The following is a 23719-nucleotide window of genomic DNA, read 5'->3' as shown; positions in this document are numbered from 1 at the left end:
TGTAGCTTTGGCTGGCTGGAAGCTAGCTATGTAGAACACGGTGGTCTTGAACTTACAGAGATTCACCTGACTTTGCCTCCAGTGTGGGATAAAAGGCCTGTACCATCATGCCCCAGGAGACTGGACTTTTAATGAGAGTGTCGTAAGAATGGAAAATGTGTCCAGTTGTCACAACAGATAAAAGGGCAAATGATCTCAAAGACTGCCCACAAAGCAGCCAGTCCCTAGATACAACTCACAGCAAAGCAGAAGAAAACAACAACAGGCTAGAAGCCTTCATTTCTGAAAACTTCCACTTCTCAAGGGTTGAGATTTGGTTCCCTGTGTGCACATGGCAGCTCACAACTGTAACTCCAGTTCCAGGGGATCCAATACCCTTTTATGACGTCTGTGGGTGCTAAGGTTCTTGAAGAAGCCAACACTCATGTCTTTGGGTATGTCTTGTCTGTGTCCTGCCTTCTGGGTGCCTTTCTCTTAAACCTTACAGTCAGCTGTGTTAACATATCTTTATTAAACCCCAGCCCTGCTTTATAGGCACAGTTCCACCTCAACACTGCTACTTGGGAGACCGTGCTAACACACATCCATTCTAGTATTCTTGTTGGCCATGACTTCTTTTCCTCAAATCACTTGTTTATGTTCTGAGTTATGTTATGGATATTCTGGTAAATATAAACATCTGGTTTCCCCCTTGTCTACTTTTACACTTAGGTATATTAAAACAAAACAATCTTAAAACTCATCAGATTTTTTGGTAAACAAAATTTAATGTAACCATATAGTCAAGTAATGTTTAAAAGACATTAATTAGATACAACTTTTAAAAATTTAAACTATGAAAGAAGTGCAATTAAACAAAAACATAAGCGTCAATGTACTACAGCTGAACTGAGAACAAGGACATAGAAAACATTCTTTTCTCACTGTGAAGATTCAAACTGAAAGCAACAGCTGTGTGGCAGTTACAGTAACACATTGTACTTGTTCAGTTCTGAAAGCCTCACCTCAGCTCTGGAGACTCACACACTGCAGGAGGGTCAGTAATGCAGAAGAAGCACTTTCGCAAGAAAAGCCTAGAGCAGAACTAATTACTGATATAAGGACATAACAGAAGTAACTACACATACTTTATTTCACTATTAAATATTTCAAATGACCTTTTTGAGAGCTTAATGGGTATTTATCTGAGTATTTTAAAAAGCACCTAGGTACCAAAAGTTAAAAATGTAAAACTCCAAGCAACAACCTTACTTAACAACCTCTTTCTGCCAAGCAATTTCACAGTTGGCATTTCAGAACAGCTGGGAGTGGTGGCCCAAGCTTACAATCCTAGCACTCAGGGACAGAGGCAGGACTGCCACTAGCTCAAAGCTAGCCCAGCAATATACTGAGTTCCAGGTTAGCCAGGGCTACATTAAACCAACCAACCAACCAACCAACCAACCAACCAACCAACCAACCAATAAACCCACTCACCCCACAGACAAAAACACACCCAGCCAGGGGTGGTGGCACATGCTATCATCCGAGTCCTTTGGAGATATAGACAGAATGACTGGAATTCAAGATCATCTTTAGCAAAACAGAGCCCTAGGCCAGCCTGAGCTACATATGACCCTGACTCACTCAATATAGGCCAGCTTAGACTATATGATCCTGACTCAAAAGATATAACCAAACCAGACCCTCAAAACCTAACAAAAAGTAAAAAATAAAAGCCCGAACAAAAAAAATACATTTATGACACAAGAAACAGATATGAAGTTTATGTGTGCTAAGATTTATCAGACTGAAGTGGCACTGGGAAGCTTAAGGCACAAACATTAAAATAAAACTTCTTTGGAACAATAAAGTTATGACTTCATTTTCTAAAAACTTATTATCATCTTTAGCACTACACTGTTTAATATTTAAGGCAATCGCAAAAGTGTAAAGGGTTCATATATGTTTTAATGATATCATTTATTTTTGTGTGTATGAGTGTTGTTGTGCCTGAACTATGACTGTTTGCGTATAATGTATGTACACCATGTGAGCCCGGTGCCTGTGGAAGTCAGAGGGTATTGGAACTCCAGGAACTGTAGTTTATAGACACTTGTTAGCCACCATGAAGGTGCTTGGAACCCAACCCAGATCCTCTGCAAGAGCAGCACGTGCTAGTGCTCCTAACTGCTGAACCATCTCCCCAACCCGCTTACCAATGAAACACTTTAAAATGGCTAACATATTTTGAAATACCTCTGGCATCCTGTTAGTTTACAGTCCTGGGAGTGGTTTTTGATGCCTAGCACTAGATGTGGCAGTAAGCATGTTTATTAGCTAGTTAGACCTTACAGGTCAGAAAACTGCTTCATTCTGGTTATGTGGTATGCATTAATTACTTAACATAATACTGGGTGAAGTAATATAATTCTAGCTTTTTCCATACTATCAACCAACTCCATTAGTATTTTTGTCATGAGATTTCATGTGACCAAGGCTGGCCTCAAACTGGCTCTGTAGCCATGCCATCCTAGGATTCTCCTGATCCTCCTGCCTCGACCTCCCAAGGGCTGGAATTAAAGGCATTGCCACCATACTCAGCTATATGCCAACACTAAGTTTAGCAAGGCCAAATCACATTCACTAGTATTACCTTGGGCTGACTTATGAAACAAGGCAGTCCACGGAAGCCTCTAGACATTAACTTATCACTTGGTACCACATAAAGTATCGAGTATGTATCCTTTTCACAAATAAATTTCAAGATGTTAAGGCACACACAAATAATTTACCTCCCTTCCTCTCTCTGTATATGGGCTCTGAGTGATTTTTAAAAATATATTGTCAGATCAAGAAAAAGCAGCACATACCCAGTTTGGACACTGACAAAAGTACGAAAACCACCTTTGTCTTTCCTGAGTTTCAAAATGGGAGTCTGACAGCAGATACATAAACAATTCATATTTGCCAGGAGAATGTATCAGTTCACAAAGCATTGTCATCCTTCTAAGTAGAATAAATGTTCAACCACTGCCATGTGTGAAGCTTCTGAAAAATTTTAGTCTAGAGTCATCAACTGAATGGCACGAGTGAAAGCACTTTGCACACCCCAAACAGGCAACAGTCACAAGCTAACGCCCTCCCTGAGCATTTACACCTTTTTAAACCTGATTCAAATGGAGTAAACACGTGGATCCAAATCTATGATAAATGGCTACTGAAAATCCAATTCCTACCTGTTAGTAAAGTCAGTGGGGACAGCGAAGAAGAGGAGGAAGTACAACCACCTTGTCGCATGCATGGAGAAGACTTGTAAAAGGATTCAAGTACATGAAAAAATACACACAAAAACCAACTGTAATTTTCTGTTGATCCACAAAACATACCTTCCAGTTCTTTCCAACTGGCTTCTGCAAACTTCTCTCCAGGTCTGCTTTCTGACCTTGTAACTGCTGTTATGCAGGTGCATAGGTCCTCGTGACCAGATCTGCACTTTCAGATGAAATGATTATTTTAGAAAACTGGTGCTGGCTTCCACTACTAACTGTAGCACTCAGAAGGCAAAGAAATGCCAAGAGTTTGAGGCTAGCACAGGCTACAGAAATCCTGTCTCAATAGCAATGAGTACTCTACAAGTGTTCAAATTTAGTCTTATCCAAATGAACTGAATATAATCAACTAATATTTTACTTTATATTTCTGACAATTAAACTGCAAAAATCATTGAGTACTTGTGATGTGTGTACACAAGTACACTATCTACATATAAACACATACAAATACCAACTTAGAGGCTCATAGAAACATCACCTATCAAAAGAAACCCTGCCAATTACGGGATGGCAGAATGAATATAGTCTGACACCAAGATGGTTGCTATATCCTTTTTAATAGACTAATCATACCCTGTTTTTCTTAAGCCAGGGCTTACCACCATTATCTGTCAATAATTAGTGAAGAAAGATAAGTCATTAATGGTAGTTAAAATATCATTTGGGTAGCTTTAACAAGTTATTGTCTAGGATTCAAGATACTTTGTAGTGACCTTTAACATAATTTGCAACTACTCAATTTATGTGGTTTTAAATTACATAAAGAAAGACTAATTTGTTTAAATAAATTCTGATTTTCAAGATCTTTTTTCCAATTAATTACAATAAACACAAGGATATATGAAAGATAAACATTACAAAATACATGTAGATAATACTTTTACAATAGACAAAAATACTAAAATACAAATTTACTTTGAGTAAGTCTTTTATATGACATATTTATGAATAGACATGGTCTTACAATTATACACTAGAATAACAATTATCATTTGTAGATTCCTAAGCATTTACAAAACACTTTTGTTCACACACTTTACTATTATGAATTTCTGAACTAAATAGTTCCCATTATCCAAAGTACAATGCAGATAAAATTATAGTACAAATACCCTCAGTTGCACATGTAACTGCGCCTCAAATGACAGATAACTGTTTTCTGAAGTGCTTCTACAGTTAGCCCATCATTTGAAATTTATGACTTGAAAACAATTTCATAAGTGAACTTTTTAACATTTTCTCAAAATTTAAATTCCAATTAAGAATGCCTCATACAAAATGTTGCGATTTTCCTAAGATGAGGAAGAAAGCGTTTGCCAATGGTAGGCTTTTGATTTGAACAGAACTCTAATGATATTATTATCACCAACAAGGAGTATGTTATAGCATGGGAGACAATGGTGACTGGGAAGTTAAACACAGCAAACTACCTCCTACGGCCTACGGCCTTGTAAATCCTTATCCGTCCACACGGAAGTTATAATAACTAATCGTACTGGTTCCTGCTGTATCCACTTAGATTTCTAAGAAAAACTTTCATATTTCCGTTGGAAAACTGGTCAGTTTTATAAGATGGAGGTGAAAAACTAGAAAAAAAATTGATAGAAAATTGAAAATGTTGATCAATATTTTATACAAAGGCTCCCAAATAAGAGATTTCTCTCAGACGACTGGGAACTGTTGCTGGCCAGAGTGGCTCAGCTAACTTATGAACAAGCGGCCCCACTGAGAAGAGTGGGCTCTGCTGTAGGCTTCTAAGGAATCAGTAGTCATTCCTAGACTGGTAAGCTATTTACAAGGAGGCAGGGTACTCAGCAAAGCATTGCACCAGTAATGTCAAACTCTGCTGGGGTAGAGAGCAAAACTGCTCTTATTTTCCTTACAGCAGTATTACAAAACACATTTTTTTTTTTTACTTAAGATTTATTTATTTATGTGTGCCTGTGTGAATTTATGTGTACCACGTGCCTGTAGGTGTCACTGGGTGCTAGATTCCCTGTAACTAGAATTACAGGTCTTTCTGAGCCACCGGATATGGGTGGGAGCCAAACCTGGTTCCCTGAAATAGTAAGTGTTCTTAAACACTGAGCCAAATCTTCAGCCTTAATTTGGTTTCTTTTGATGTACCTTCCAGATTTCGGATAGAGGTGTATTACTACCATGGCTGGGATACAAATCCCAAATACAGGTGTGTATTACCTGCATGGCTTTATAAAAGGGATTTCAGCTCCTCTGTTAGTTTGAAGGGAAGAACTTTGTTAGTGGACTCACAGAAGATCATTAAATACCCTGAGAACCAAAGTGGATCACATTTTTTTTTCTTTGATAGTTATTTTAATTTTTCCTTAGGAATTAATGTGTAATTTAAATCTCCTTACTTTTATATCCTACATAAGCCCACAAAAAAGTATTTAATATCAGAGAACAGTCTATAAAGTCATAAAATTTGGTATTTTATGGCAGCTGATTTGCCACTACATTTTTACAATTAAGAAAACAAAACCCAAAAAGTTTCAGTGAAATTAACCAGTATGGATAAAGTCAGTGACAGCGATATTTAAAACTAATTTCTTCCTCTCACACTGAATTCTAAACATTTTCAACATCAGGCAAGTCAACCTAAATGAAGATTCAGTCACGCAATTTTCTCTACAAAATTGACAAAAAAAGAAATAAACATCCTAAGACGGTTCACAAATCCCTAAGAAGTTTACAGCTGGGTATTATTTCCTACCCCACATAGTTTTTCAAAGATGCAAAAGTATACTCATAGGCCAAATTACTTTTTTTTTTTTTTTTTAAGACAAGGTCTTCTTCTGCAGCTCTTGCTGGCCTAGAACTTGTTATGTAGACCAGGCTGGGTTCAAACTCGGAAATCCACCTGCCTTTGTCTTCTGGGTGCTGGGATTAAAGATGTGTACTGGCCTGGCTTTAACCACCATTATTTAAAAACCCAAATTACAGGAAAGGATTTATTGCAGCTTGAAATATTGATGTTTTAGGCAGAAAGGCATCAGGATTATTTCTTTTTCTTTTTTCTTTTTGCATAGGGCACAAAGGAGAGTCATTCTCACTTGGTAGTTTTTTTAAATTTTCCTCTTGGATTGGCGCGGCTTCTTGTGTGAGGTATTCTGGGTTTTAGAGCTTAAAGCATTTCTCATTGTATCTATGAATAGTTACACAGCCATGATAGGATACTGGTCTGGGCATTGCAGCTACCCCTGTAATGATACTTGTCGCAGGATCGTAACAGAGAATAGTGTCTGTGGCTTCTCCATTTTCCCGTCTTCCACCCAGGATATAGATTTTACCATTACACACAGACATTCCACAGTTTTCCTGTTTAACCAAATATACAAGAAAAAAAAGCAATTAAATATTGAAGATAAAGGATTTGACAATAAACTGAAAAGGCAACAACATGAAAAAAAAGGGAGATGTAATATCTCGATATAATATAATAAATATAATATAATAAATATAATATAATAAATATAATATAATATAATATAATATAATATAATATAATATAATATAATATAATATAATATAATATAAAAGCTAATCTACCTTTTGCCCAAACCCTGTTGTATGTATGAATGCTGATATTTACATGACTGAAGTGAGTGCTAAAATGCATTGTCAGTAACAAAGGCTAAGGATGTGAAAGGCTCGGTAGACTTGACAAGACTTTAAAAGTGCAGGAAAGCTATTGTAATTATCACATGATCAAGGAACAGGGACATCAGTCCCTTTAGAGAGCTTTAGGCTGAAAAATGAATGAGAAACAGGTTTCAATCAAAGTAACAAAATCCTGTTATTGAAAGTCTTGGCTGGGACACAGAAATGGCACCAATACATTGTATTCTATATAAGGAGATTCTTTTTTAAATTTATTTTTTATTTATTATATTTTATTGACTTTGTATCTTTAGCACCCTCCCTCATCCCCTCCAGATCCCACCCTCCATCCCTCATCTCCTCCCATGCCCTTCCCCCAGTCCTCTGATAAGGGCGGTCCTCCTCCCCCTCCATTTGACCGTAGCCTATCAGGTCTCATTAGGACTGGCTGCGTTGTCTTTCTCTGTGGCCTGGTAAGGATGCTTCCCCACCCCATCAAGAAGAGGTGATCCAAGAGCCAGCCACTGAGTTCATGTCAGAGACAGCCCCCATTCCCCTTACTAGGGTACCCACTTGGATACTGAGCTGCCATGGGCTACATCTGTGCAAGAGTTCTAGGTTATGCTACACATCTTTAATCTCAGCACTGAGGAGGGAGAAGAAAGCAGATCTTTGAGTTCAAGCCAGCCAGAGCTACATAGTGAGACCCTGTCAAAAAAGAGACAGAGAGAGAGAGAGAGAGAGAGAAAAGAAAGAAAGGAAGAAAGAAAGAAAGAAAGAAAGAAAGAAAGAAAAAAAAAGAGAAGGAAGAAAAAAGGGCAGTCTAGCCAACCAATCTAAGAAAGACAAAATACAGCTAACCAATCAAAGAAAGAAAGATAGGAAAGAAGATAGGGGGAAAAAAAAGGACCATTTAGCCAGCCAATAAAACTAAGAAAGAAAGACAAAATACAGCCAACTGAAGGAAGGAAGGAAGGAAGGAAGGAAGGACGAACAGATGATGGATGAATGGATGGGTAGGTGGAAAAAGTATATTTTGGGAGAGCAGGCTAGAGAGAAAGCTGGCTCGGGGGTTAAGAGCACTTGCTTCATTTGCGGAGGACTGGAGTTCGGTTCCCTGCACCCCTATCAGGTAGCTCACAATCATCTGTAACTGAAACAACGGGGCATTGCCCCCACTCTTCATGGTCTCTCTGGGCACCCACATTCCTATGCACACACTAACATGCTCTCATCTCATCTTCTGTAGCGATTTGAGAAGAGACAGAATTCCAATATTAGAAGCAGCATTTTGATAGTAAGAGGAGGGTGAGCAGAGCCAAGACCTTGGACGCTGGGAGCCTTTCTGAAGATGGGGCTTTAGGTGGAGTGTATGGATGAATGAGGTCAAGCTCAACCATTTCCTTTATAACAAAACAACCAACAAGCCTACAAATAGAGGGCTATCTTCTCTTCTGAAATATGAAAGAGAAAGGACAAGAGATTGGAACAAGATTCAGAAAAAGGTGAAGGCTGATTTTTTTTGTTTTTTTTAATCAAAAGCCTAAATACAATGGGTATTTTGTGTTGGGTTGATTAAAAGGTAGTTAGTTTACTAAGCTATTCCTTGGGACAGAGCATGTTGCTCAGGGTATTCCCCTAGTGTTCACAAGGCCTGGACCCCATCCCCAGCACTACACTGGTTCTATCTGGACTCTGTGCTTCTACCTGTCGGCTGAACGTGTTTTGCACGTGCATCCAGTAGTCTTCAACCGGATCATAACAATACACCGCCTTGGTCAGTCCACCAGCAACGTAGATCAGGTTGTTTAAAGAGACAGCTGTTATGCACCTCTTGGCGATTGGGATAGCTGCACGAAGTAGCCAAGAATTGGTTTCTGGATCATAAGATTGAACCTAATAGTACAGAAAAACATGGAGTAAACTGTCTAAACAAATATGTAAATTTGCCTTAAAATATGTCAATATTAATATAGGAACATAGTTAAAATGAAATCTCAGTAATTCAAGTAATTAAATAAGGTTAGTCTGTTTTAAAATTTTTATGAATTAAGAAAATTCTTGCTTCTTCGTCAAGGATAAAATTCTTTTTTTTGAAAAAAATTTAAAAAGGCTAATTTATTACCATCAAGCAGAAGACAGTTACAAAATACACATAGAATGGCTTCCAGGTTTACTTATATACTCTAAAAGTCTTAAATTTTTCTGAAATTGTTCTGTGTAAGTTAATTATGTCTCAATCTGAATATAGTTTCTTAATGAATACATATTTTTAGGGAGTCCTTACCTCAAAAAGTACCAGGCAGCCTACCCTGAGTGTATTTTTGGTTAGCATAAACCCTCAGTGTAACTTGTTTATGGCCGCAGCGTGCATGTGGAGGTCAGAGGACAACTTGAAGAACTGGTGCTCTCTTTCTATTGGGGGATCTAGGGATTGAACCCAGATCGTCCGGTTTGGTGGTAAGCACCTTTACCTACTGAGCCAACTCACTAGCACAGTAACATCTGATGATATATTAACATTTAAATAAGAAAATAAATTGCCTGATGAAATTTCTTGTCACCGCTAAACCAATTTGCCATTGGATACTCTTCCCCAGAAAAAAAAAGGTGTCTACTGAAACACCAGGATGGCACATGCTCCTCTGTCCCAGAGGTGGACGAATTGCAGCTACTTTGGGCCATCCTCTAATCATACTATTGAGACAATCTTTTTTGTTGCTCTAAAACAAAACAAAACAAAACAAAACAAAACAAAACAAAACAAAACAAAACAAAACAAAACACCAAAACCCTTCAAAGGTTTAAAGCAAATGACCTGGTTAGAAGCAGTATAATTATTTAGTGCTTATTAATTTTGCTCATTAATTTTCTGTGTTGCATGTAAGTTTTAAATCCTGTAGATGATACTGGAGTTTTAACCCTGAGATTAGGCCTCATTTCAAAAACATTTGATCCTACTTGTTATACACATTGAATCACTGGCTACATGAAGGTGTCACTGTGGCAAGTTGAAATTCAATGTTTTTCCCTCACAAAACAGGATGTCAGAGAATTTTTTAAAGATCTCTCACTTAGTGACATAGGCATCTACCTACTCAACAAACCACCTGTGTCTCCCCTTTGTAGTTCCTCTAAACACATGCCTTACCTTATCAGAACAAGTGTTATCATCTGGTCCTCCACCAATCACAAACAGTTTTCCTATACAGCTCGTCACTGCAGGAGAGCTTACTGCTTCCTTAAGTGGAGCAACTTCTGTCCAACGATTTGAAAAGGAATCGTAACACTCTACACTGCTAAGTCTGTTTTGCCCATCATAGCCTCCAACAACATACACCTATATGGAAAACACAGGGCAAAGAATCTATTAGTGAGGGCTAAAATGTTTATCTGTTCCATTAAAATTTTAGGATCCCTCTCATTCAAGGCCTTGACAGCTGTAACTACAGTGAATTTAGCTCAGTGTTCTGAGCCTTTTAAATATTTTAGCATCCCTCTACTACCACTGTTACAGAGCCTCTTCTGGTCTCTTCTGGTCCCTTCAGTGACATTTTCATACTACAGGCATAATATATATTTCTTTACTGTATAACTGTCTAACAATGACAGTGGTTTGTTTGGTTTTTTGGTTTTCTTTTCAACCGTTTTAAGGAGCAGAATTCTACCATACCCATGGGAAGAAGGTTTTTCATGTTTTGTTCACTCAACAATGAGATATTTGAGTATAAAGTAATAAAGTCATGCAACTACAACGCCAGGTAAGTAAGGGTCTATAGTGTGAGCTCTCCAAAGACAAAGCCCATCTTTTAGCAACTATAGCATCTAGAAAAGTACCTGAGACACAGTGAATTTAAAGAGCTTTCTCAACATTTTCTATGAATAATGGTAGGGCAATATATTTACATAACAGCTGAAACAATAAACAAAACATTTAGTAAACAACTTACATGCTAAACAATCCCTTGTGCATCATGGGGCATATTAGAAACGTTTAATCAAGCCTTCCTGTTTCACACCCATATTTCTTTTAATGAACGATTATAGTCTTCCTGTGACTGGGTCTTCCATGATTTCTCACTTCTGCCCTTTCTTCTTTTTTCCATCATTACCATTTATCTAAGGTTTTACCATTTATCACATGGTTTTATGGTTCTCAAAACCATATTCTAGCCTTCTTAAATACCATCAGTCCTTTTTCTAGACCATCAGTGAGTCATGCTACACTTCACATTTCGTGATGTCCACAATTTAACTTTCTGTGCCTCTGTATATCCACAGCGGCCAACACCACTTCTACTGCACATTACACATTTATCACATGTAATGTGATCTTGTCTCAAAAAAAAAAAAGTGACTATGGGGCTGGAGAGATGCTTAGCAGTCGAGAGGACCTAGGTTTTATTCCCAGTACCCACACAAAGGCTAATTCCAGCTCCAGGGGCTCTAGCACCGTTTTCTGGCCTTCAAGGCTACACCCATATGCATACAACTCAACACAGAACATACACCCACACACAGAAAGTAAACTAAACACGTTGGAGAGTTTATTTTAGTTTTATCCTCTCTTGTACAAATAAAGAAGGCTAAATAATACCACTTAAGATAAACATTTATCTGCTTGATTGCCAAAGTCAGTCAAAGGGAAAGAAGTTGTGTAGACTAGACACTGGCCTGGTTTTGTATCTGATATAATGCCTTTCTAGTTCTTCTTAAGCATTTGGATTCCAATGTGTGAGAAATGTGCTGTACTGCCACAAATTTGGAATTGGGAGAACAAAATATCTATTCAAAAAGTACAGTTTTTTGTCTTTTGTTTATCTTGGTTAGGAATGGAAGGAAATACCATTTGAAGCCAAAATACCCAGAGGGAGATGCAAGATGCAGCTGTGGCATTTCTTTTGGACAGTTACCAGCAGTAGTAATAAAAGCCTTTTCTCTTACTTTACCAAGAAGGACAGCCATCTTGTGACGCCACCTGCCTTTATTTAGGGAAGCAACTCTGATCCAGATATTTAACTGTGAGTTATAAATCCAGACATCGCGGCTGTTGATTCTTCCACCTTAAAATGTAAAACAATGTACATGTGGTAATGTCACTAAATACGACCAAGAGATAGATAAAAAAAAAAGCAGAATTTGCCCATTCAATCCAAGAAGTTCAGAATCTTCTCAACAAACAAAGGAGGAACCTTCTACAGTGTAATGGAAATAGTTGCACAGAACAGATTTAAATCGAGCCAAGTGTTAGTCTGAGAAAGAATGACTATAAGCTCAAAAATAATAACATACAAAAAATGAGTTTTACAAACCGGGCATCAGATAACTACAAATAGCAGGATTATTCAAAGATGTCGTAAAAACCACACAAAATCAGGTATATGTGGTAGAGTCTTCTTCACTGGGTAGTAAGATAATAATCTGCAAGGCCAATCAAGTTATTTGTCAGTCAACAGGCTTCAAAGCATAGATACTAGCTATAGTCGTTGAAAATAATTTTGTCTGACTTTTAGGACTACATCGTGTACAATAAATACATTCAAGTTAAGAATTTTATAAAAAAATTCTAATTAATAAACTTTGGGAGAGAATGTCAGAAAATAGGCGCATTAAACGTTTAATTGTATGAATACTGTTAACTTTACAGTTTACAGTGATCCTTTAAAAAAAAGAAAAAGCAAAAAAAAAGAGAGGAAAGAGGTAAAGTTAAATTGTAACTCGAAGCTGGGGAGGTTGCTCAGTGGGAGCTGCTACTGCTCTTGCAGAGGACTCGAATGTAGGCAGCTTACAATCGCCTACAACTCCAGCTCCAGGAGGTCTGATGAGCTCTTTTGGCTTCTGGAGGCATGTCTATGTTCTCCCGTGTACACACACATATATGCACGGACACACAGTTAAAACACATGTACTCTAAGTGTGCACAAAAGCATTAAAAAAAAAAAAATCATGACCAAAGCATTTTCTGGTAGATCTTTTGTAAGTCGTTCTGTTTTTCAGGGGTAAAACAGCTTTTTAGTTTTGTTGTATAAACTGTTTGCCTGAAATATCCATTTCACTTTCAACAACATATTATTTTTTAAAAAACAATCTACATCCACATCAAAAGTGATAGCTAATGTAATAATTATTTATTTACCTGAAACAAGAATATCATTCCTTAGTGCACAGACAGCATACTCTGATTTGGTAAATTCTGGAAGCTTGGCCAAGGACTTCCACTCTCCTGTTACTGGATCATAGCACTCAGTGTATGGAAGATTAAATCCTCCAGCTCGTTCACAGCCTCCAACCACAACTATCACCTCTGAATAGCCAGTAGACCTAAAATAATTATTGTTAAGAATGCACACACGATGTAAGTGATTCATTAAGATATAGTCAAGATTGTTCAAAGCCGTAACAACAAAAACACCACGACAGGCAGTTGAGTTTATTCTTGCAGATGTGCCAAATAGTATAGGCTGCCAGTTTTTTACTTTGAGAACATTTATTAGTGATATCATTATGCCACAGAAAATGTCCACACTTTCTTTTTTTAAAAGAATATTTAGGTTTATGCGTATGAGTGTTTTGCCAGCACATATGTATGCACACCATGTATATGCTTGGTTCCTATGAGATAGTGGATAGCCTGGAACTGGAGTTAGGGATAGCTCTGAGTCACCATGTGGGTGTTAGGAACCAAACCTAGGTCCTTTGCAAGAGCTCTTAACCAGCCTCTTCCTGCCATTAAATTTTGTCTTTGTGTCTTTAAAATACATACACACACACACACACACACACACACACACACACACACACACACACACAAACATTAGTCCAGGCTGACTTACATGTCATGTTCATCCTGAAAATGCAAGTGAGTGAGATAAGTGATTACAGCCACCAAACCTGGCTTTTCTGGTTGGTTGTTTTTACTGAGAAACAGGGTCTCACTATGTAGCTCTGGCTAGCTGGGCATGCACTATGTAGACCAGACTGGCCTGGAACAGAGATCTGCCAGTCTCTGCCTCCTGGGTACTAGATGCTAGAAAGAGACCACACACTGGTTTTCATGGGTTTTGACTTTTGAAATCTTTTATTTTGATACAGTACTAGGGTCTGAAAACAGGTCACTGGGCTACCAAGGCAAGAATTCTACAACTTTTCATTGCTGCTTGTTCTAAAAATAAATCTACAGTCTATATATTTAAGAGTGTTTCTTCAGAAATAAGTTATTTTTTGTTCAAGGTCCTCATGTTGTCCAGCTAGGAATATAGGAAATCAAACAAACAAACAAACAAACAAACAAAAAAAACCCTGTAAATCAAACCATTATAATATCCACGTGTGCATTAAAAATGAGACTTTAAACTTTAAAGAGACAGTTCTCAAGTCTGTGTCATCTAAAGAAAAGAAGACAGCATTGACCAGACCTAGAAGAGATGAGTGAGTGAACAAGCGAGTGGAAGAATCACAGGGGTGAGTGTTTGCACCCATTCAAGTTATTATCACGGCAATGGTGATATGAACATTACAAGTTCCTTGGCAGGAAAGTTTTTATGTTGGGGGAGAGTTTCTTAAGCTGCTATTACTGAAGGAACCCAGCTCTAAGGCTCTGCCAACTTCCTGGCGAGACCCGACTATACCGACATGCTGAGCAGGTGGCACATTTAATCTGCTTGCTGATTATCTTTTCTCCTCTCTTTTCGTGTGGAACTGGCTTTAAACCTAGGGCCTTGTGCATGCTAGGCAAGTGTTTGGCCACCAACGTAAATTGTCAGCCTGTTAGTGTTTTTTGAGACAGGGTCTCACTATTGCTGCTTAGGTTAGCCTTGGGTTGGTTTCTCATAGTTAGATCTGTCCCTAAAACTATCTGATCTTATATTCTAAACCTGGAGAGGACACGGTCTTGAGTCTGTGCACCAGGGCTTGCTGCTGGGAACCACCCTAAGCGGACGGCTTTTATAAAGAGACAGATGTAGTGATAAAGACTCACAATATTTACTTTTCATAAGCAGCAATTATCTAAAAATTTACCACCAGAACTAACAGATATGCTTAAATACTGAGACACAATGATGTTGACATGAGGTGAAGGCAAAAAGCTCCAAGACAACTTAAGTGAGTATGAGGGTGGTAATGATCACTATACATAGATTTCATGACATGGAAACATGTTCACTACAGAGAGGATGATAATCATGTAACGGGCAGTAAATTCATAGATTAAAAAAGACATCTGAATCACATGCTTCTAATCCCAGCATTTGGGAGGCAGAGGCAGGAGGCTCATAGGGAGCCAGTGAGGCTGTTTCAAAAAAAAAAAAAAAAAAGAAAGAAATAAAATGGACATGAGGTCAAGCTGCTTTCCAAGCATCTGTGTTTATACGCAAAGTGCTGTTCTCAGCCTGTGTTAAAACGCTGGAACAAGTGACTGGTAAGTGCAGACCCTGACTGAGACAATTACCACTCGATTCCAAGGCTCAGAGAGCACTGCCGAAGAGGGACAAAGAATCAACAGCTAGAGAATGCGGAACAGTGCTATGCAAAATACTATTCTGCAGACATGCTAGGCTGTAAGTAATGAACACAAAGCAGCTGTGGCTACCTGTACAGCTGGCCCCCTTCAACACTCCATCATGGATGGAGGAGGGGCTCAAGAGGCTCCCTCCTTCCCTGAATTGCTATTAGCAGTTATGTCACTTTCTTCAGGAGTGTAATTACTGGTAAGTTGTCCAGGTGCCAGTATATACTCTCCTACATATTCTCTTGAACACATACAAACTGATGAAAGTAGAAGGGCTAGTTGAGAAGGAGTCAGCAGAAATAGGAGAGAATAAGTGCAGAAAATTAGGTAGTGAATCATATACTATACATATATATGTATGTATGTATGTTATATATATGAATGAAATTGTCAAAACAATAATAAAAACACTAAGACAATAGGACTAGGGGAATAACTTTATAGCAGAGTAAGCCCTGGGTTCTATCTCTGGTATCAAAAAAACCCCAAACCCTAAAATCAAAAAACACTTCTCTCTCAAAAACAAACAAACAAACAAACAAACAAACAAACAAACAGAAGTAAAAGTGCTTGCTGCTAAGGCCTTGATGAACTGACTTTAATTCTCTAGGAGAACTGACTCCCAACTGTCCTCTGCCACAGTGCATCCATGACATATGAAAACACACAGATAAATGAAGCATTAAAAACAAAAAACAAAAAACAAAACTCTAAACATTCACAGAAGCCTCACACCAGCCAAAAGACAAAAACAACCGAAATGTCCATTAGCTGACGGATGGTAAGCTCAATGGAAAAAAAAGAATTTTGAGCCAGGAGTGGTGGTGTTTACCATTATTAATGCCAACACTAGAGGCAGAGGCAGGCAGATCACTGTGCATTCTAGGGCAGAATGGTTTACACAGCAAATTCCAGAACAGCCAGGGATACACAATGAGATCCTTTCTCCACAAAAACAAAACAACAAGAAAACCTAATTATGCCCTATGCCCTATCCACAAATAGGATACGATACAAGTGTGGCCCAAAAGAACAGAGTGGAGGCAGCTGGAGTGATGGCTCAGAGCTGCAGAGCACATGCTGGTGCTGCAGAGGCCAGCACCTCAGTGCCCAGGGCCTCGCGCAGGCTACTCGAGTGCCTGTGACAACAACTCTAGGGATCTGACACTATAGTATTATGGCCACTATACTCTCGTGTACACACATGTACACACAACACACACAGGCACAAACACACACACAACTGTAAGGAATGGAAAGTAAACTCTGGAGAACAACTTAGGAAGTTTCTCTAACAATACAAAAGGGAAAGATCTGTACGTGGTCATACAGGACAATTTCAAACATAATTTTATAGCTCAGTGGTAGAGCGCTTGCCTGGCATAGGTGAAGACTTAGGTTAGACCTCAAGTATTGACAATAAAATAAAGAAACCAAAAAAGTGTTAAGTGGCAAAAGCAAGGTGAGGAACTCTAAGTGTAGTAGTGTACCATCTGAACAGAATGTCCAGAAGATGCACGTCCACATACACTTTTTCTTTCACAGAGAATATTTCTAAAGGTCAAAACTGGTAACAGAGGATAGTATCCTTTGAGGAGGAGCACCAAGGACTGCCTAAGGGTGAGGTGGAGGCAAAACTCACAGTAAATACTTTCTGTAAAGTGTCCGATTTAAAGCAGCTAAACATGTAATAATGGTGACCCATATGTCCAGCCACATGGGAGAGCATTCTTAGTTAAGACACAAAGGAACAGCTAGCTATACACAGGACTGAGGTCAGTCCTGGCTCTGCTCCCTACTTTTGTGGCCACAGCAAGTCAGTATCACAGCCATATTGCCTATAAAATGGACTTATTAGATAATCATTAAATAACACACACACACGTACACATGTACACACACACACTTTTTTGGGAAGTCTCACATAGCCCAGTTTGGCCTTGACCATGCTATGTAGCTGAAGATGAGCTTGAACTCTTTATCTTCCTGCCTCCACTTCCCAAGTACCGGGAAAAAAGGTTTACACTGTAAGCTGCCCAAGCTGCAGCAAATAACCTTCCATCCACACACACATAAAGACATGAGGCAGGAGGGGACCATATAATGCCCAGCAGTAAAATCCTATTTCTTAAGAAAAATATATTCAGAACTCCCTTATTCCTTGGAACGTCAGACTTGTCATCATTATCCTGATTAGGTTCTCATATTCATTATAAGTAACTGCATTATCAGAAGAATGGCGGGGTGGTACATAGCTTCACTTCCCAGCACTTGGGAAGTGAAGCAAAGGCAGATGAATCTTTGTGAATATTAGAAGAAGAAATAACTATGTAACTTTTTTTTTTTTTTTTTAACAAAAATCAGCATTCAGGGGCTGGAGAGAGGGTCCAGTGCTGTTCTTTTAGGACTTGATTTAGTGCCCTCATCTGTCCTCTGAGGGAGTTGAATCCGTATGGTGCACAGACATACATGCATGCAAATCACCCATATACCAAAAAAAAAAAAAAAAAAAAAAAAAAAAATCAGCACACAAGCAGGTTTCATTATGATGTTTTCATACAAAGTTTTGTTTTGTTTGATCCCCCAACCTTTCTTCCTCTCCTCAGCCAGCAGTTCCTGGCCACTTTCTTTGACTCTACTACTCTTCCCAACCCCTTGACTTAAAATCCCTTTTCTCCTCATGGCTCCCTTTTTAGTTTCATCATCATTACCTGTACTTACTTCCATAAGAATGAACACATGTAAATATTAGAAGTCAGGATTCAAGTATACACATTGACTGCTGATTCTAACCTCAAAATGATGACAAGCTCTTAGCTGTTCCTACTGTTCAATCCCCCACACCCCACCTCATATGAGCAATTTGTTGATAGGGCCATTACATCAGTAAACACATGTCCAGTTCAATGTTATCCATGATGTTATTTGGTGGACAGCCCAGTTCTATCAAAATAAAGAATCGGCATGTGCCAGGGGAAATTCCAGGTAATCACTATGGTAGGGACAATCTGAATGGAAGCATGATGCAAAAACTCAGACACAAACTTCCAAACAAGCAGTAGTTTAAGTCTAGTATCCTATAGGGCTGGACACATCTTTAGTGCTACCACTCAGAAGCCAGAGGCAGGTGGATCCAAGTTTAAAGCTAGCTTGGTTTACACAGCATGTTCCAGGCTTGTACAGAGATAGCCAAAAAAAAAAAAAAAAAGGAAAAAAAGGCCGATTTGCAGGATGGAATGGCAAATAAAAAAATGAGGATTTGGGCTAGAATAAGAAATTGAATGTAGGCTGGTGAGATGGCTTAGTGGATGAAGCACTTGCCATACAACCTGACAAGTGAGTCTGAACCTTGGAATGCCCATAAATGTGGAAGGAGAGAATTAACTCACATAACTGTTTCCTGACCTCCATATCATGTTCCCCCACATAATGCACATACACACAACAAAACTTGAAAAAGAAATCAAAACCAAGCGGTGGTGGCACATGCCTTTAGTCCCAGCACTTGGGAGGCAGAAGCAGGTGGACCAAGTTCAAGGCCAGCCTGGTCTACAGAATTTCAGGACAGCCAGGGCCACACAGAAAAATCTTGTCTAGGAAAACCAAAAAGAAATCAAAATGAAGTACAGTACAGGTCTGAATTAGACTTAAAAAAAAAAAAATTGGCCAGGGATGTGATTCATCACCACCACCAGATTTATGAACAAGTCAAAGGTGTGGCAGAGGCCCATCACACACATAAGTCACTGTTCTCCAGATGAAACACTCTGAAGGCCAGCACTTGGCATGTAAGGATGGCACATATTTAGATAAAACCAGAACTGTTCAAGGTGATTACTAGACGATTCTTCAGAGTTCAAAGGTACCGTCATGCAGGGTATAATGGTCCGTACCTACAATCCTGGTACCTGGATAGCAGAAACGGGAGAATCAGGAGTTCAAGGCCAAAGAATCAGGAGTTTGAATCCAGCTCTGACTTTATAGCAAGTTCACCACTCTACAGTCTACATAAAACTCAGAAAACAAAAGCAAAAACAAAAACAAAAAGCTATAGAGAAAAAAATTCTTTCAAGGGCTGTCACCAAGGTTCAGAAAGTAAAGTGGCCTGCCAAGCATAATGACCTGAGTTTGATCCCGGGCCTAGATGGTAGAAGGAGAGAAGCTACTTCACAGGTTATTCTTTGACCTCTATACACATGCCATGGCTTGTACTGTCCTATGCAGAGAAGAAGAAAGAAGAAAGAAGAAAGAAGAAAGAAGAAGAAGAAGAAGAAGAAGAAGAAGAAGAAGAAGAAGAAGAAGAAGAAAGGAGGAAGGAGGGAGGAGGGAGGAGGGAGGAGGGAGGAGGGAGGAGGGAGGAAGGAGGAAGGAGGAAGGAGGAAGGAGGAAGGAGGAAGGAGGAGGAGGAGGAAGAGGAGGAAAAAAGGGCAATAACAAAAAGTCCAAACTTGTGTAATTGTTTTTTTCTTTTCCTTTTTTGTCTCACACAGGTCTTGCTATGTTCCCCTAGCTGGCCTGATACTACGACTATAGCTCAGGCTGGTCTTAAACTCATAGCGACGCTCCTGCCTCAGCCACCTGAGAACAGGATTACATGTGGGCATCCTGACACAAGTGTTAGGGTTTCCACACTAATATTAAGCTTACCTCCTGGAGGGCAGGAGAAGTAGCTCAGAGGTAGAGTAGCTGCCTAGCATGCACAGGCCGTGTCAATTCCCATAATGCAGCAACGTACAAAACCTTCCACCCTGGGGACAAGTTTCCTGTCTGTATTAATACTTAGAGAAGAACGGTCGGGAAGAAAGGAAACTAGGAATGTTATGGGCACAGAACACGAGCAATAGCTGGTATGGTGGCCCAGGTCTATAATCCCAGTACTGAATAACACTGAGTAAGTGAAAGCACTCTCAGAAGTTCAAGGTCAGCATTGGCCATGTTAGAGGGCTGGAGGCCAGCCTGGGATATATGAGACCTTGTCTCAAAAACAAGAATAAGAATATTTAGTAAAGTCCTATAAAGGACAGTATCATTTTTATGAAATGTCTTTGAAATAATTCATATTCAAAAGTTACTAAGAAGGCAGTGGGTGTTCTAGGAGAAGCCAAAATTTACTGTAACTAAAGTACTTCTCTGAACATGTGTATAATAGTATTAACTCATAGCTATTCTTTAACTTGAGTGAATTTACCTGGGTTACGGTACAAAGAGCAGTTCCTGGGACTGAGTTTCCTAGTCTTTTTACGGAATGATAGCTGGAAAGATGATAATATGCACATGTCCCTTTTAATAAGCAATGTAATGTTCACATTACTTAGAATCAATTTTAGCCCCAAATAGCTAACTAACGTCCATGAAGCAAAAGTTTGTAGAGACAGCTTTCACTTTCTAGGAAGCATATGTATCTAAATACACATAAACAAAGACATAAAGAGTAGTCAGAAGAATTTAAAAGATGAGCTATTATTTTAAGCAAATTTTTTATCAAGTCAGAAACATAAAAAAGCAGTTATTTGGAATATAAGAGATTTCTTAGAAACAAACACATATAATGACAGATTCTAAACCCAGATATATTAAAGGACAATTTAGATAAATAGATAGATTGATTATTTATATATCATTTCTGTCTGCACACCAGAAGATGGCATCAGATCTTATTACAGATGGTTATGAATCACCATGTGGTTTTTAGGAATTGAACACAGGATCTTTGAAAAAACAAGTGTTCTTAACCTCTGAGCCATCTTTCCAGCTAAACGACAATTTAGAAGTATTTAAATATGAATCAGGTTTTAGCTAAAATGAACTATTACCTTTAATTGTAAGAGCTGTTTTGTTATGCTATTATAAAAGATAGGTACAATCAAGTAGTAAGTATGTATATAAATTAAGAAGAAATTATATAAATCATATAAAACAAAAAGAAGTAAGGTACAAGTTATTCAAAACTTTAAAAGAAATACGAATAAACAAATGAGAAAACTGTGCTACAGATTCATGGTTAAAGCTGATGAATGCATTTTAGGGGTAATGAAAACCATGATCTAGATGAGATAAAGGTCACCCAGGAAAGTAAGTAAAGCAAGACAAAAAGATGCAAACTGACCAGATAACATTACAAACCAGACACAGGAATCAGGACTCTCAATACTGGCAGAGAACTGGTGAGCAGAAAGCTGAGGATGACAATGATCCCAGAATATTCCAGAAGTGAATGGAGTTTCAAGGTAGGGCAATTAATGCCAAACCCAGTTTGAGGGTGTGGCTCAGTGGTAGAGCATTCACCTAGCATGCACAGGGCCATGAACTCAATCCTCAACACCAGAATCAACACGGTATAACACCCGGAAGAGAAAGGAAGCCGGCTCCAGACTAAAAGGAGACTAACAAAACAAGGTCTGTGATGGCCTGATTAGGAGTCTCAGTCAAGACTGAAGACAAGCTGAACTCATACAAGGGGCTGGAGTTAAATAGTAGAAAATGTATAGGTTTGGAACTTCCCAGAAAGATAAGAATCTATACAAATTAATGTACAATATCCAGCTAGTGTCTAGTAATTATTGTAACAATACAGGACAGGAAAGTGCTAAGCGGGGGAAGGACAAGAGGCTGACAGTGGAGGATCCTCTCTGGAGTTTCAGGTAATGACCACTTGAGAGAAGTACTTGCTACTGCATATACAATGGCCCCAAGTTTATTAAATTCTACTTTGGTTCTTCATGCTGGTTTCCTAATGGGGTGCTCCTGTAACCTGATAGATATATATTTTTCACTGTGAGAAAAATATATATCTGGTGCCCTTGAAGGTTGAATGTAAAACAGAGCTGGGAAGATGGTGCAGTGGGTAAGAGCACTGGCTCTTCAAGCATGAGGATCCAAGTAAGGACCTGAGTTTTAATCTCCAGCACCAAGGCAAAACAAAAGGCGTGGCTGCACTTGTCTGCAACCTCAGCAACTGGAGATAGAGATGAGTGGATCCTGAGAGCCAACTGGCTAGCCAGCCAGCGTTGGTGAAAAGAACTCCCAGGTTGGTGAAGACTACACTTCAAGGTGTAAGCGGACACCTAGAGGACACTGCTGTGGCCTACACAATGTGCGAACAAATACTGTGCCTACATGTGCCCACACCACACACACAAATTTGGATGTAAGCTGGGTATGGTAGCATATACCTGCAAAATTCTACCTGTAACAAGGATATTAAGCTGGAAAAAATGAGTGACTTCCTTTTTGGAGGAATATGCTATGTGTAGAAAGTCCTGCAAGAGCTGATAATTATGCTGCCCTGAGGTTGTTCAGCTTTCTCAATACAGTCAGGATACCTTTCCATACTAATCATGATCCTTTAGGAAAGGCAAAGTAGGCATGGTGGCTCATGCCTATAATCCCTATGTTTATTGTCCCAGCACTTGGGAGGTGGGGAAAGGAGAATTTGTCAAATCTTAGCTACAATGAGACTCAACAAAACTAAAGAAAAGCCCTACAATTACTTAACTAAATTCTTCTACTTAAAAAAAAAAAAAAAGTACTCTTACCCTAAAATAAGAAATATCAGGCATTGTAGCACATACATTTAATCCCAGTACTCCCTATGAGTTCCAAGCCAGCCAAGGCTACACAGTAAGACCCTGTCATAAGGAGGAAAGGAGAGAGGAATAGAGGAAGGGAGAAAGGGAGGGAGGGAGAAAGGAAGGGAAGAAGGAAGGAAGGAAGGCAGATTAGTAAAATTTTATGTATTAGTAATTACCAAATTCTGAACATAATTTCTAAAAAAATAAAGTCTTCCAAATACTGGAAAAAATTTTTTTAAAAGAGGCTTAATGCAGATTAAATATCAGCTTTAAGAGGGACATACAGGACATGCAGATGACACAGTGGACAAGAGGCATTTGGTGCCAAGTCTGACCTTAGTTTAATTCCTAGAGCTCACACAGGAGAAAACTGACTCCTTAAAAGTTGTTCTCTGACCTCCACACGCATACCTCATACCCACACATACATGCATACAAGGGGGAAAAACATCCATTTAATAGTTTCATTAGAAACTATTAAGGCAACACCATCATCCTTATTACATATACAAAAGATGAAATCCTGTGACAGCTAAATTACTTAAGATTAAAAATAAACCAACCTGTCTATTTCGTATGATGAATCTTAAGAATATTCTAAAACAAAGACAAGCAAAATCAAAGTAAAGGCATGATTTTTTGTGAGCTACATTAAATTTACATGAAAAATGGGGTAATACAGAAAAATATATACTGGTTCCACA

At 38.8% G+C, this 23719-nt stretch overlaps 1 protein-coding gene across 2 annotated transcripts in view; it reads right to left on the bottom strand.

The window, feature by feature from the left end:
- Nucleotides 1-4210: 4210 nt before the first annotated feature.
- Nucleotides 4211-23719, bottom strand: part of Klhl24 (kelch like family member 24) — a 30887-nt gene continuing 11378 nt past the window's right edge. For both annotated transcript variants that reach the window (XM_055625020.1, XM_055625021.1), the window contains exons 4-8: nucleotides 13072-13256; nucleotides 11880-11998; nucleotides 10087-10275; nucleotides 8643-8831; nucleotides 4211-6653 (exon numbers count right to left, since the gene is read on the bottom strand). In XM_055625020.1, coding sequence (XP_055480995.1) covers nucleotides 6453-6653; nucleotides 8643-8831; nucleotides 10087-10275; nucleotides 11880-11998; nucleotides 13072-13256 — 883 coding nt within the window. In that variant the 3' untranslated portion in view covers nucleotides 4211-6452. The remainder of the gene's footprint in view (nucleotides 6654-8642; nucleotides 8832-10086; nucleotides 10276-11879; nucleotides 11999-13071; nucleotides 13257-23719) is intronic.

Source organism: Psammomys obesus, unplaced genomic scaffold, assembly GCF_907164565.1.
Source record: "Psammomys obesus unplaced genomic scaffold, mPsaObe1.curated_primary_1811, whole genome shotgun sequence".
NCBI classification, from domain to species: Eukaryota; Metazoa; Chordata; class Mammalia; order Rodentia; family Muridae; genus Psammomys; species Psammomys obesus.
Note: the sequence above shows the minus strand (reverse complement) of the source record. Positions and strands in the feature narration are given on the sequence as shown.